Source organism: Thermobia domestica, chromosome 17, assembly GCF_964235325.1.
Source record: "Thermobia domestica chromosome 17, izTheDome1.hap1.1, whole genome shotgun sequence".
NCBI classification, from domain to species: domain Eukaryota; kingdom Metazoa; phylum Arthropoda; class Insecta; order Zygentoma; family Lepismatidae; genus Thermobia; species Thermobia domestica.
In genome coordinates this window covers 4,370,586-4,387,087 of record NC_137470.1, presented here as the reverse complement: position 1 = coordinate 4,387,087, position 16,502 = coordinate 4,370,586, and the positions used below count along the sequence as shown (strand labels likewise).

The 16,502-nt window shown below is 34.3% G+C and overlaps 1 protein-coding gene across 1 annotated transcript in view; it reads left to right on the top strand.

Annotated features, from left to right (window-relative positions):
• The first annotated feature begins 209 nt into the window (after nt 1-209).
• LOC145674366 (signal recognition particle 9 kDa protein-like) overlaps nt 210-16,502 on the top strand; it is a 53,394-nt gene continuing 37,101 nt past the window's right edge. Inside the window, exon 1 of the mRNA XM_081744327.1 lies at nt 210-348. Within this exon, the coding sequence (XP_081600453.1) occupies nt 280-348 (69 nt within the window). The 5' untranslated portion in view covers nt 210-279. The remainder of the gene's footprint in view (nt 349-16,502) is intronic.

Sequence of the window (16,502 nt, the reverse complement as noted above, 5' to 3'; positions counted from 1 at the left end):
CAAAGCAATTTATTAAGCTAATAATTTTTCTGTTTGCTTAAAAATGTTATTTCAGAAAAAGCGCATCATTTTTATTAATATGGTTCTACATAAAAGACTTTAATAACGATTTTGTGTAATAACTCTGATACTTAAATAGTAGAACTGACATAAAATAAACCCTGAACAATTATAGTAGTAGCAGTGTCGCAGTGAGGGCATTACAACAACGTACATAGCGCTCCACCGTTTAGAATTGTGCTTGTCGTGGAGAGAGTAAGTAGTTGGAAAGAAAAAGAGATGTTTCTGAACGACTGGTCGGAATTTGAGAGGCTAGGTTTGGATTTGTATGAGAGAAGGCCAGGGCAGGTAATGCTCATGTGTTTGTATTATTTTTATGTGAAATTGTAAGCTGATAAACTGTCAACACGAAATTTTTGAACGGTTTAAGGATTGACGGTTTGTTTATCGAAAGTTCTTCAATTTTAGCTCGAGATTTTTTAGATATCTATTTAAACGTGCTGAGGATTATTATAAAAATTCAGAAGGCTGTGTGTTTTACAGGTTACTTAAGAGACTTATTTTTACAATACTTTAAATAGCTTATTCTTTAGAAAAAAGAGTCTCAGAAAATAGAATGACTGGTGTACTGTGCTCTTTACTTTTAAAGTTACCCATTCGGAGTGTTAATTTGTACATTTTATTATTATTATTATTATTATTATTATTATTATTATTATTATTATTATTATTATTATTATTATTATTATTATTTACTTATTATTTTGCTGCTTATTGCTGCTGTTTTTCTGTAGCCGATATAACGCTTAAAATCCCATGACAATGAAAGTTCTTACAAACAAACAAACAAACAAAAAAAAGAAAAGAAAAAGAAAAAGAAAAAGAGGAATATTTTAAAATGTAGTTTGAGATCATCTTTCTATTGGCTAGTTTCCATTTATTTCAGATATGTACCACGATTCTTTAGAAGAACGTTAATTTGAATTCAGAACTTTTAAGAAGACGTGAAATCGTGTATGATTTTTTTTTTTTTAATCAAGGAAATTTATTTTTACATCTGTTATACCTTCTCCTTTCTTCATAAGAAAGTAGCTCAGTGGTTGTAGTTGAGTTCTTATCCTAGGTGCAATGGGTTGACAGCTGATGAACAAGTCATTTGAGTTTTGGTGGGAACATCATTCTATAAACTTCTTAAATGAACATTAACTTGAATTTATCAGTCGTCCACTGAGCTTACGGGGTATGAGTAAGACACGTTAGGGTATCTGTTACTTCAGTTTTATTTCATTTCCTCGATAAATAGATGAATATGGTTATATTGTAAACAATTATATGGTTTGTAAAATAAATCATAAAGTTAAAAAGTGAAATAGGATTAATGCTAGCACTATCCATGGCTTGGAATTGGATATTACAACAAAAGCTTCAACACTCACTGCATTTTAAATACGATAGTGTCTGATGAAGGATATGGTAGATATCCGAAATTGCAATATATTATAGTTCAAAATACAGTGTAAGTTGAAGCTGTTGTCAGTATTTCTTTTGTTACAAGGATTGATGAGTACAGAATAAAGTAACAACATTACAAAACATATAATTGTTATAGTTTAGTTCGATCTAATATATTGTCACTATCATTTTTTAAACATAAGTGGTGATTTCTTGATAATAGTGTTCATCGTAATATAGAATACTTTATATATAAGATCACAAAAAAGTTATTTGTGTATTTAGAAACTCAGCCAAGACTTTTTTTTTTTTACTTTGAAATCTAACATTCAATATTTATTATAAACTAATTTTCACTATTAACTTTACCTTAATAATAATACCAATATTCTTTGTTTTACTTCGAAGTGTACTTCCTTATACAGTTCGGTACTAGAAAGAAGACATTTTATTTTATTTATTTATTTATTTATTTCTGAGTTTTATATCTGCCTTTTAAGCTGAAGGAGACGATGTGTAATGAATGATCATGCTTAAATGAACAGTGGAAGAATAATATGTAACTCCTATCTCCTAAGCGGGATTCGAAGTCTCGACAGACAGATCTTATTTTTGCCAGATCGCCCATCTATGACATGTGGCGTGAGCATCCATTGTTAATCAAAAGTATGTTTATGTCCTTGTTGTATTGGTATTTATATCTTGTCGTTTGACATGTACACGACTCACGTATTAGTGAATGGATTGGAGAGTACGTTTATACACAAAAACTGGATAGTGTCAGTAATCTTCCTAATAATCTAAATAAATAAAACTGAAAGTGACTATCTATCTGACGTGATAACTCTTGAGTCACCCAACCGATCTCGATTTCAACGTAGATGAGATTCGGGTCTTGCATGGTTTTTATCTTTTACTTTGATGGTGCCACTTAGGGGATGGAGAGAGGAGGTATATAAAAATGATCCTTAATGGCTGTTATTAGTATCAAATTCATAGTTTCCGGGATCGCTGAGGTGGACAGTGACATTTCTTATGCCGTTAAATCTAATTAAATTCAGCCCTGCTACTTGGGGAGGGGGGGTATATATGTATAAAATGATTGAAAATGGCCTATATTAGTGTCGAATCCAAAGTTTTCGGAGTTGCTGAGATGAACATTGACAGTCCCGATGTGTTTAAATCCAAATTCAGTCCCACAACTTTGGTGAGGGGAGGAGGAAATATACATAAAAATTGTCAAAAAATGACCGATATCAGAGAGCGCTTCAGTAATAGCAAAACGTGACTGACTAACATAACATATTACTAATTTTTTCTTATTTTAACCTAGCGAAATGGGTGATTGACGCTGGTTTTGCATAAAACTCAAATTGATATCCTAGGTTATTACATTTACGGCATTTAAACATAAATAGATGCTATATTAGACAAACATACTTTATTTAGTATATGTTAGTTTTAGATTTACAAATTCGTCTGTGCCACAAGTCTCTTTCATGTGCTGGTTTTACTTGTTTAAAGCATGTGATAAAGCATACTAATTAAGACTTTGACACATTTATAGCGAGTGACACGAAAATATATCCAAGATACATCCACTGTCTCTGTCGTTAGTATTATTGCGAAAATATTGTTATAATAACTCGCATGATGAGGAAATTTATTCTCTTTCTTGACAAATGAAGTGATCTGCTCAGGGATTAAATTTATCTATTACATACTTGAAATTTTATTTGATTAACCACTTATGGGTGTTAATTTATTGCCCAGTGAGCAGAGCTGTAGCTAGATATTTCGGCGCCCGGGGCGAAGTAGAAATCGGCGTCCCCCTACGCTCAGTTTATCAATCTTTTCCCTTTTTACACTATTATTATTATTATTATTACAAATGAGAGAAAAGCTACTCATGGCTAAGCGGTTACCATACGACCCTTCGGAGTGGGAGACCCGGGTTCAATTCCAGGCGGGAGCTCATGTAGTTCGAATTCCATGTTAAAGCTATAGGTCCACATCTCATATAGCCTTGCTGCTCAAAAGGATCCTAACTAAAAAAAAGAAAAAAAATCAAAGTTAAATAAGAGAAGCAGTTTCTGTTATGCTACGCAGAATATTTATCAAGCTGCTTGAACAGACCATTGCAACAACCAAAAGCGATTATTATGTGTAAGAGCTGTTTTCAGGAGGCTTATTTTGGACTTTTTGTTAAACTTGACAAAACTCTGTGTGGTTTTATACAAATCCACTTGGAGAACAGTTATGGAAATTTGCAACTATTTACAACGTTTCATAGTATCGATAAGAAATGAAATGAAATTTCGCTCCCCCCTCCTCCAGGTTACGGCTCTGCCAGTGAGTTGTAGAGGAAAAATAACAGATAACAGTTCCTTCATGTCTCAAGTATTTCAATAGAATAATTTTGCGCTAAATACTTATAATTTTTAAATTTCAATACATCCTGTGGCCTTGTTCATAAACTAAGAAAGAAATTTTGATTCTGTTGATTCTATTATTAATAACCTTGAGGGAAGAGGGTTGGCACATAGCGCTCTAATTTATATCACACATATTCATTATTATTATTATTATTATTATTATTATTATTATTATTATTATTATTATTATTATTATTATTATTATTATTATTATTATTTATTTATTTATTTATTTATTTATTTATTTATTTCACTCCTTATTTTAAGTTGTTTTAAGTTCTGCTTGCTTGTTTAGTTTTATCTTGAATCCATATTTCATAATGTCTACTAGTTCTGACAGTAGGTTGAATTCTAAGCAGAATAGCTATCTCCTCAAAAAATTCCTCTCTTAATTTGTCTGTAGTTCTGACTGGATATCTTTCAGACAGAGTGTTGTATTTCACCTGCTCATGTCATTTTGTACGAGGTATATCGATTTCTCCATGGATTTCTTCATTACTCCTTAGATTTTCAAACAGTGTAAGTTCTAGGGCTGTAGTATTGAGTCCTATGTTTTTTGATAGTCTATGTGTGCTGTGTATATGTTTCGTTTTTATATTAAGTCTGACTTGTTGTTACCGCATCTATTATTAATTTTTCGTTATAAGCTTATGAGTATTTTCTGCTGTTCTGTTATTATATTGTTCAGTATTTTCGTATTTTGTTCGCAACGCATGCTGTCATCATTTTATATGTGGTGTTTAAGCACATTATTGGTCTGTAGTTGCAAAACAGGTTGTCTTTTCGTTTCTTCTGGATTAGATATGTCCTTTTTTCCTGAGAAATTTCTGCATTGCTGCAAGGTTTACTATGAACTCTCTGATGTACTATGCAATTGTGCTGTATAGTGTTTCGAATTGTTTATACCAACAATTATGAATTTTAACACTACCTGACGCAGTCCAGTTGTGTCCTTTCCTTATTCCTTCTTTAACTTCTGGGACAATTATTTGTAATTTGCCGTTCATTTTTTTTTCTGTTTGTTGGTCTCTTTTATCAATTTTGGTTCAATATTATGTGTGTATTCCATTTCTGACATTTGTTTCCAGTAATTTTCTAATGCTTCTTTTGGGGCCGCGGTGGCTCAGTGGTAGAGCGTTCACCTCTGGTGCGTGGGGTCCCTAGTTCGATTCTGGCTGTCGCCGAGTGGGCGACAAACACCATGTGCGTGGGTTTTCTTGGGGTTCACTCGTTTCCTTTCACTTTCTTTATTCCACCAGTTCACTCATTTCTCATCGTCATCGTCTCCTTTAGCCTAACCAGCATAACGGTGGGACGTAAAATTCAAAGATTTCATTTCATTTCTAATGCTTCTTTTTGCTGTTGTTCTGTTTGATAAGCGTTTTCCTTTTTGTCAGTCTCTTGTAAAAGTTGTTCTCGTTCTGTGTAAACAGTCTATTATTCTATCTTTTTGCTAAGCTCTTCTTGTGTCTTTTCAGTCTATTGCTCTGAACACGAAGATTTGTTTCAATGCATCTTCGTATTCTGTTATTTTCTTCCTGTCTGGTATGTGTCTTTGCTTTGTTGAAAATTTTCTGCATGTGTTTCATTAATTGGTTTCCTCTACTACCTTTCTTGTGTTGGTTTATTCTCCCTAAATCATTTCTTATTTTCTTAGTTTCTTTCTTTTGTTCTTCTTTGCTGTGATTTCTATCCCCTGGTTTTCTTGTTATTGTTAAAACTGCAAAGTATATTATTGCGTGCATTTCGTGAAAAGTTTCTGCTTTGTTTGCTTCTCCTGACAATATTTTATTCATTTCCTGTGTTAATTGTTTTAGTTATCCTAATATTTATGGTATCTGTATTGGTGGTCTTTTATCTGGGCCTGTTTCCCAAAATTCTGCTTTTGCTTTCTTATATTCTGCTCATGGTTGTGTTCTTTGTTATTCACATCTTTGCTATTATCTCAGTTCCTAATTTCTTTTGTCTTTAGATTGTGGCCATTATTTGAGTCTTCTGTTTTATTTATATTTTCTGAATTCTCTCTCATGATTCTGTCATTTCCATTTTCTTTCTTTCTTTCCGTAGCTATTGCTTTTGCAACATCTTCTTTGATGATTTGTAATATAGTTATTGGTATTACTGTAGATTGTTTACTTTCATTGTTCGTATCTGGTCTGCTATTTTCTGACCGGTTACTTCTGTTTGTATATATATATATATATATATATATATATTTAAATGCATTCCAAATTATTGTCTGTATATTGTCTTAACTGTTCCTGGTTTCGTTGTTTAGTAATATAACCACATTAATTCTTTATTTGTTTTACTTAACCATTCCATGCGCTTTCCGTATTTCCTTACTTTGGTGGTTGCTGGGTGCAAAACACTTTCTGCAGGTGTAGCTGGTATGCAACAACTCTTCTGTCGTTGTAGAGTGTAGAGTGTAGTCTGAGGAAGGAAGTGCTATATTTCCGAAACCGTTACTTTTCTAGTTTATTTTTTATAATAAATATTCTAGCCAGCCTTGTAAGAAAGCTGTGTTTTTCTTTATTGAAAAACTAGCAGCGTTCACCCCGCTTCGCTGCGGTCACCCCGGAACGCAATAAACTTTGTTACTTAGATAATTTTTACTTTTTCGCTTTCAAGTGATATGATAAAAACCATAGAAGATTGCAGTAAATCTTAACATTATATCGCCTGTCATTTATGTTAACCCGCCCCGCTTCGCTGCGGTCATCCCGGTGCTGGCATATTGTAAAAGTGTCTGTAAAAATAAGCAAATCAATTAAAAAATTTTAAACAGAAGATTCAAGCTATTTTCCGCTGTATATCGCCTGTCATTTATGTTAACCCGCCGAGTGACACGGTCATGCGGGTTGCATATAAATACGTTTATTTTTACCTATGATGAACTAATAACAAAGGATTTGTACGTTATGGACACTTGAATGGTCAATTATCTCAAGACACTGGTAATTAAAAATTAAAGTGATATGATAAAAACCATCTAGGGTCCAAATCCTAATAACCCCCCAAAAATGAAAGAAATTGGTTCAGCCGTATTAGCGTGATGAGCGGACAAAATTTTGTACGTTCTCTTTTATATATATAGATATTAGTGTATAAAACATCAGCTTTATTGTTCTTGTTGATATTCGTTCTTGGAAACTACGAGAATTCAACAAGTTTAATAAATTGTAGATGGTTCATGAACAAATCTGTTTTGACAACGGAAAAAGATACAAGTTTCATAAGAAACTATTTGGATGTAGGTTGGTGGTTTGACACTTTTGAGTGGTGCAAAGGTCCTCGCTGTGTGTCGGTAATTTCTAATACCATTACTATTTGTATTTCCTTCGGAAACTGGGATTACATTAACATTTTTTAAGTTTTTAAGAAAGTGTAAGGTAGGTATTGATTTGTTAAAAATTTCAGAAAGTGATCACTAAAAAATATCAGAGCAAGTTTTGATCACATGAAATGGAATTTAGTACGATTTTGTAGCATCCATTGATTTTAATTTGCATATACCATATTCAGTTTCTTCCAGACAGGAATTATCAAATATTTCTGATCTATTAATCAACGAACTTGAAAAGTTAGTTACTGAATTCTCTGTGTGTCTTTCTGTCTGTTATTTGGGAATTTTTCTATTTTGAGCCCCCATTCGATAGAGTATCAAAAACTATCTGAGAAAGTGATGGAATATTTCGCCACACTCTTTACCGTTCCCAAGATATTGGCCAAAAAATGTCCAATTTCCGGAGATTTAAGGAGCCATATCTCGGGAACCATAAGTTATAGAGAGGTGATATTGAAGTTGATCAACACCTAAGAGGATGGTGAACATTTTGGTACCAAATAGTACACGGCGGCCACTGTCCAACTGGTCACTGGTTTGGCCAGTGGCCACCAGTTAATATTGGTACCAAAATATTTACCATCCTCTTAGGTATTGATCAACACCAATATAATCTCTCTATGACTTACCGTTCCCGAGATATTAGCCAAAAAAATACTTCTGATTTCAGGAGACTTAACGACCCATATGTCGGGAACCGTGAGTCATACAGAGATCATATTGATGTTGATCAATACCTAAGAGGATGGTGAACATTTTGCTATCAAATAGTAGCCTGCGGCCAATGGCCAACTGGCCACCGTTCCCCAGATATTGGCCAAAAAAGTTTGAATTTCGGGAGATTTAAGGAGTTATATCTCGGAAACTGTAGTTCATAGAGAGATGATATTTTCCGAATTTTTGCGAGAAACAGAAGAAGGTGTGGACAAAAAGATTTACTTTTACATATAGAAACAGTCACATTGGTATCCTCCCCGATCCATCTTTCCATTCTTTTTAAGTTCGTTTTGGCAATGCTATTGGAGCATTCTCAACTGGTTATGTTATTGAGACAAATAACGTACTAAGAGAACATAATTTACGATTCTAACTGTCATTAAAAAATATATTAAACTAGGAATGCAATGTATATACCCGATTGCAATGAAATGAGCTGAGCGAGCTTAAACTACGTAATCAAGAAGCGTTTCTCGGTGATTATTCCTCGATGGTACATCGGATTTTTGATTTCGACCTATGTTGTCACTCAGCACGACATACTCTATCAGCGTGCTAAGTTTGGTTGAGATCGGCCAAACGGTCTAGGAGGAGTTCGCGGACAACCAAACGGCTAACCCGAGTATAAGAGCTTCGCTTCGCTCAGCTCAACTAGGAATGCAATGTATATACCCGATTGCAATGAAATGAGCTGAGCGAGCTTAAACTACGTAATCAAGAAGCGTATTTCGGTGATTATTCCTCGATGGTACATCGGATTTTTGATTTCGACCTATGTTGTCACTCAGCACGACATACTCTATCAGCGTGCTAAGTTTGGTTGAGATCGGCCAAACGGTCTAGGAGTAAGCGTTTTTCGGTGATTATTCCTCGATGGTACATCGGATTTTTGATTTCGACCTATGTTGTCACTCAGCACGACATACTCTATCAGCGTCCTAAGTTTGGTTGAGATCGGCCAAACGGTCTAGGAGGAGTTCGCGGACAACCAAACGGCTAACCCGAGTATAAGAGCTTCGCTTCGCTCAGCTCAATGAATATATTTTTCAGAGAATGAGATTTACAACATTTAGATTTAAGTATACGTTTCTGACATTATTTTTAGTTTTTAGAATTCTGTATAATAGTTGTTTCCCATCTTTGCTATTAACTTGTGTTGTTACTAATAATTCAAAATTATTTGTTTTTCTTTTGTCATAACTATAAATTTTATTTGCTTCACAGATCGTTATTTTTGGATCAAAAGATCCAATATATTTCAGGCAAAAATTTCCTTGTAGGCCTTATATCTGGAGAACTACATGTAGTGTAGGCAAAGTTAAACTATCACTTAATTCAGTATGATGTGCTTATTCCGTAATAAAACACGAAAGCTCGATTTAAAGGCCGTTCCAAAATTTTGTAGCTCCTGATTCAAAAACTAACTACTGGACAAGATTGCAATCTTTTGATGCAATTCTATTCACATAATGCAATTTTGCGATCTTTTTACCTACACAAAATAATTATATATCTAGTGCGTGTGGTCCCTGGCACGATAACAGCTCACTCAAAGTTAGTTTTGTGGTGGAGAAACATGTGTACATTGTTTTCTTTGGGGTTCTCACATTTTCTCCCCCTTTCTTTGTTCCACTATTATCATTCACCTCATCTTCCATACCCTTGGAGCAGTTGTTGGACTTCAACTATAAACAAATGTTATAATATTTTTCTTTTTTAATGTTTGAAGTGTTGGTACTAAATAGATTTATCACCCCATCCAGATTTAGTTATTTTCTAACAATTGCTTGCATTGCTTGCATTGCTAACATTGCTTGTATGAGAGTTGTATGTAAAACTGTTTTAGCAGTACCGCTTTTTAGTAAATGAAATATTAATTGCAAATTTAATAAATTCGTATTCTTATGAGTACAACTGTTATAGAAGAACTAATTAAAAGTAATCAAAAGTGCAATTTTCTCCATCATCCTTACGTTTTAAGAACATAAATAGTAAAAAAGAAGTAATAAAATAAAAACAAACATATAAATAAAATTAAAAAGTTGTGTTTCTCAAATAATAATAACGTAATCTAACCTTTGATAGAGAGACAATGGTATCTAGATTAATGAATAGTTTTGGAGCCGCAGTGGCTCAGTAGCAGAACGTTTACCTATGGTCCGTAGGGTCTCCCGTTCGATCCCAGCTCGCGCCAAGTGAACTTTGTGGCGGACAAACGCCGTGTGGGTGGGTTTTCTCGGGGTTCTCCCGTTTCCTCCCATTCTACCATTTTCACTGATTTCTCATCACCAGCGTCTCCTTTATCCTAACCGGTATAACCGTGGGACGTAAAATTTAAATATTTCGTTTCATTTCACTTATAATGAATAGTTTCCGGTGATTATAATTACAGAATAAAATAATTTCATTACTTGCATCATCAATAGCGTAACATTATATTTACAATAAAGTACGAAATTAATTATTAGATTGGGGCCGCAGTGGCTCAGTGGCAGAGTGTTCATCTCTCGCGCGTGGGGTCTCCCGTTCGATCCTAGCTCGCGTCAAGTGAGTTTTGTGGTGGGCAAATGCAATCTGCGTTGGTTTTCTCGGTGTTCTCCTGTTTCCTCCCACTTCCTTCATTCCAACATTTTCATTCATTTTTCATCATCACAGTCTCCTTTAGCCTAGCTTGCATAACGTTGGGACTTAAAACTTAAAGATTTTATTTCATTTCATAATTATCAGGTAGATTACTTCAAACTAGTCTGCAAAATTCATAAACTCAGTAATGGAAATAACAATAGAAAACAGTAAAAATTCTCTTTACTTAATGCGAAATCCCGAAGAATAAATTCTAGGCCTCTTTGTTCTGGGCAGATCCCAAGGTTTCCTCTTACTGCTGGGATGGACATCATTTCAATTAATTATATAGTTTTAGGAATTTATATTTAATGTATTTAAATCAGGAAAAAAGTACAAACATTTGCATTACTTTTATCTAAAATGTTCTTCTGTAAGGAATATGGCTTTTTGAAACTATAAAAAAATAAAAGTGATATACATGGTAAAAAAGTTAACTGGCGTGTATGTATGACGTATTGCAGCTAAACGCCTTTGCTGCAAGTGGTTCTGGATTTGGTCCCTAGTGGGAACGTTTCGTTGTAAAGGTGTAAAAGCTTTTTCAGGCCACGCATCCTGAGCGAGTTTTCCTTGTTCACACCAGGCAAATGGCGGGATGGTACATAACATATAGGTCCCAGGCTGCTTCCATCCTTCTATATTCCTTTCTTCCTCCCAATTTCTTCGTGTAGTGTGATCGCCGAGGTACTTCATCTCTCATACCTGAGGGCTAACGTGGCCATAGCTGTCGAAAGTCCAAAGGTAACATTATCAATTCTTGTGTACATGTTGGCGCATCATAAGTGTCAATCATACTGAAAAGAGAAGTCAGAAGCAATTGCGTACCTAATCTCGCCAATTATGAATGCTTTTTCTCCTATATCATGCATCAATTCTGTACTATTAAACCTTGACTGAAAAAATAAATAAATAAATAAATAAATGAGGAAAACAAATGTTTAAGTAAAGATTTCACAAAAGAATTATTTTATTTAATAGCTGTTGTTATCACACGTACATAATGAATTAATCAAAAAAAGAAAAAAATATATATATAACCATAACTCTAAAATCTTACACTATGGGAACTCACACTGACACGCCGCATCAGATAGTGAAGGGAAAGGAGAAAAAGTGAACAACTAAAAAATATCCAAGTGAACGCAATGCCCAAATGCAAGGGTCACGTGATCATCTATCTTATCAGGCTATTAGTATATGCAGTTTATTGATGGAAGAGACAGCTAGGGTGGTAGTTTCATCCTTTTCTCTTTAGTTCTTTCTGTCCGTATCTGATGAAGCACTTAGCGAAAGCTCTCATAGTGTAATTTAACTCGTGTTATGCTTAGAGATGCAACGCCTTGAAGAAACAAGTCATCAGTACGTTGAACCCTTCTTTTTCATTATAACAGACAAAATATCTAATTGCTTCTGCAGGAATAAAACATTAAACAATTTCAAGATTAAGGAAGATATTGGTCGTTCGATAGGAAATAATACATTCTCTTGTTCCATTTAATGTTTTTATACAGGTATTTGAGAAATGTTCAACGAGAAAATTTTTTTAGTAACATGCTAGTTCATAAAATAGTTGGCACTGGGAAACTATATGGAATGGAAATCAACAACGAAGAATCGAAAGTGACGAGAATATCGTTTGGAAACATGCCGTTACGGGTCAGAGTAGAACAAAGAGTACTTGAAGAGGTGGAACACTTCAAGTATCTGGGAAGTATTTTGACTAAAGACGGTTACTGCACCAAAGAGATCAGGTCGAGAATTGCTATATTCATTCGAAAGAAGCATTCAACAAGAAACGATCTCTCGTAACTAGCAGCCTTAATATTGGACTAGGGAAGAAATTGGTCAAGTGCTATATTTGGTGCATTAGACTTTATGGCTCAGAGACTTGAACATTCGGAAGTTAGAGAAGAAATGTTTAGAGAGCTTCGAAATGTGGTGTTAGAAGTAGATGGAGAAGATAAACTGGACATGAAGACTAACAAACGAAGCTGTTTTAAAACGGATAGGAGAGAAGAGGGCGCTATTAGCCAGCATCCCTTGCAGGAAGGCCAATTGAGTTGGATATATATTGCCAAGAAATTGTCTTCTTCATACTGCTATAGAAGAAAAAAATGGAAGGAAATCGAGGAATAGGAAGAACACAATTGATCAATGATTTGAAAAATAGAAGAAAATATTGAGAGTTAAAAGAGAAAGCTGAAGATCGAGAAGCAGAAGAAACATTTCCAGTTGCAGCAGACCTAAATAATAATAATAATAATAATAATAATAATAATAATAATAATGTGCTACTAAAAAAAGTTTTAAAATTTTTTGAACAGGTATTATATAAATGTTTTTTTAATAACTGTTCTAAAAATATAAAACAAATTTTACGTAAAAAAATGTCATACACAATATGTCCATAAACTAAAAATTTAGTTAGTAATATGTATCTGTGTAGTAAGTATATCTATATCTATGCTGTAGTGCAATTTATAATGTAGTGCGGACTATAACCAAATAAGGGTGATAGTTCCTTTCGAATTTCCTTCTCTTCCTCCTGAGGGGACAGTTCACTGAGCATACGTAAGCCGTATATTCTCTGAATCATCGTTCTACTTTGCATATTAGGTTTATTGTTTCATATGTCTAGGCAAATTGCGAACATTTGAAAATAACTCTACGAAATCTGTACTTTTCTCAGAATCCTCCTGATGTCAAAGCTCTTATCTTCAACATCTAGGTTACAGAAAAGTTTTCCTAAATAAAATTTAAGTCTATTCATGTACACTGTGATGACCAGCTACACTCTTCCTGTTATGTATGGAGCATTTTTTTTTTAATCATACTTCATTTCATTATTATTCACAGGCTGGTCCCTGCGCACGGGCCTCCATTTGACCATCACTGATCTCTACATATCTACCTATAATGATCTATTTCTCTGTCTCTCTCTCTTTCTCTCTGTATATACATTGATACTCTTAAATTTCGAAAGTGAAGAAATTAAAACCATTATCTACAAGTTCCCTATTCCACACAAACTGACACGGTATGTGACAATAAATAAATAAATAAAAAAGTCAGTGGCAACTCATTTTAATGTTGCTGGCATTTTTGTCTAGTCAACGCAAGATCCTTAAATAACACGGTGTTAGTTCAGTGGAGAAATGGGAATCGTAACTTTTCGCTACAAGTGATCAGGCCATTGCGATTTCAGGCCATTGCCATTAAATGCTGAGTGAAAAACTACATACTTTAACTCATTAAAAATTTATAACTACAGTTACCATAGTGTAGTGTTGTCTTTGACCGTTTATTTAGGTCATATAACATGAATTTAATACGTTTTTCTTTTATTGGTCAAGTCAAGCATGGACCAAAGAATATCTCAGATGCATTTTGGAACTCGATGGTCAATTTGGCGGCGCCAAGTGGGGAAGGACGGGCGTGACAATTTTTGTTTTTCTTAAGGCAAATTTCAAAAACCTTTCACGCCCTTAGTTTTCAAGATATCAGTTTGAAATTTTGCATATGGATTGTCTGCACTTTTTTTTTTTTTTTTTTTTTTTTTTAGATCCGTACCTGAACCTAGGCCCTGGCCCAAGGAGCGGAACTATTCCGAGAGGGTGATTTTATCAGATAATGTTCAGGTGTATGATTCCGACATGTGAGTGATACTATTGGAAAGGGTGTGTTATACTGAAGAAACTGGTACTTGAACTATGACCCTAGGCCAAATAGTAATGACGGAGTAAAATTTTAGGATATATATATACGGGTCACGTTCAGATTTTCAAAAATTATTTCCTCCCTTTGTTTTCAAGATACAAGAGTGAAATTTTGCACACGCATGTATTTTTCAAAAAGTTTTTAGAGCCCTAAGTAAACCCAGGCTTGGGCCAGAGGGTTGCAAAAATTTCGAATTTTTTTTTTCGAAAAAACTCCCGGTTTTCCTCATTTTCCCGTTTCTGGTCTATAATACGGACAAGTGAGTGATATCGTTGGAAAGACGCTCTATTCTGAAAAAGACGACGTATGAAGATGATCCTACGATAAGTAGTAAGGAAGCAGTAGCTGTTTGACTCAAAGTCTAAAATTTACCTCAGAAAATGGAAATCCCAAAAGAATTAACGATGTTGAAAATCTGTACCGTATTTGTTTATAGGATAACCCATTGGTTTAGATAGGAAATTATTATTCTATTATCTTAAAAAATTTTAATGTTGCTGATTTCTTCGTCGTGTCCATTTATATGTCCTTTACTTTGCAAAAATTAATTTGTATGATATATATAATATAAAAAATTTATAATAACTTAAGTTTTAATTACAAATGAAATCTGATAAAAGCAAATCACTTTCAAGAAATAATAGTGTTACAGTATCGGCAACTTATCATTATCTTCATCAAACACTTCATGAAATAAAATCTAAAGGCTACGGCTTGTATATTGCAGAAAATTAGACGAGGTTATTTTAATGAACGAATGAGACCTTTCCTTCCATTTTTAACAACTTTTAAATACATACAGATCTCAACTTTTAATGATCTTTCTCCACAGATCATGGATATTCAGTCCACTATTCCAATTCATTAGCTCCTCTCCATGTTTTCTTCGTATACATTCCGTCTCTTTCCATTTTCTTATGATGCTTCCTCTTTACTTTTCCAATCCTTTCCAGTCTATTTCGTATCTTGTTTCTCTCAAATGTTTATATACTGCCTTACTATTGCCTCGACCATATTACGGAGTCGTCCTGAGCGTCGAAATTGGTCTTCTCCAATGGTAGTTTCCACTCATCGTGCGCTTGGGTGCGAACCATACAAACTCAAAGTCTAAGTCAATTAGGAATAGTCACCGGGTTGCTTCTGCTTCTCAGTCACAGTGACAGACTACTCACGTCAACAGTCCCTAATCACTGTACCGAGAATCAAAAATCCGGGGTCTATTAAAAAAATCGAAAAGGTGTTGAGTTCGTCGATCCTGAACTTACCTTTAGCAATGTTACGTAAAGGTAGGCGTAGAAAGACGAGGAGTTTGTCAGTTTATTAACCCTTTTAGGATTTACACTTTTTGAGGTAAATTTTAGACTTTCTCTCAAACAGCAACTACTTCCTTACTATTTATCGTAGGATCATGGTTCATAACCTCGATGTTTTCAGGATGGATTATACTTTCCAACGGTACTACTTGCTTGTCCATACTATACACTAGAATTGGGAAAATCGAAAAAAGGAGGTTTTTCGAAAAAAAAATTTGATCAAAATTTTTGTGCCCCTCTGGCCAAAGCCTGAGTTCACGTAGGGATCTGATTTTTTTCTAAAACTAGGTTGTTATGTACATAATACGTGTTCAAAATTTCAAGCTTGTATCTTGAAAACAAAGGGCGGAATAATTGTTGAAAGTCTGAAATTAGTCTCTCTCTCTCTCTCTCTCGCTCTCTCTCTCTCTACACACACACACACACACACACACACACACACACACATATATATATATATATATATATATATATATATATATATATATAAAATAAAATTTAGTACGTCATTACTATTTAACCTAGAGTCATGATTTGAACATTATTTTCTTCAGTATAACAATTCATTTCTTAACGGCACCACTTACATGTCGGTATCATATACCTGAACCGGAAAAATCGGGAAAAATCTAAAATTTTTCTGAAAAAATCACCCCCTCGGAACACTTGCGCTCCTCGTGTCTGGACCCGGTTTGACATAGGGATCTCAGAAAAATTTGAGAAATATTCGAAGGTACACACAATCCGTATCCAAAGTTCCAATCTGATATCGTGGAAACTAAAGGCGTGATTTTTTTTTTTAATTTGCCTTAAGAAAAAATAAAAGGGTCACGCCCCTCCTTTCCACTTGGCTCGCCCAAGTTGACTATACAGTTCCAGAACGCATCTGGGGTGTTCTGT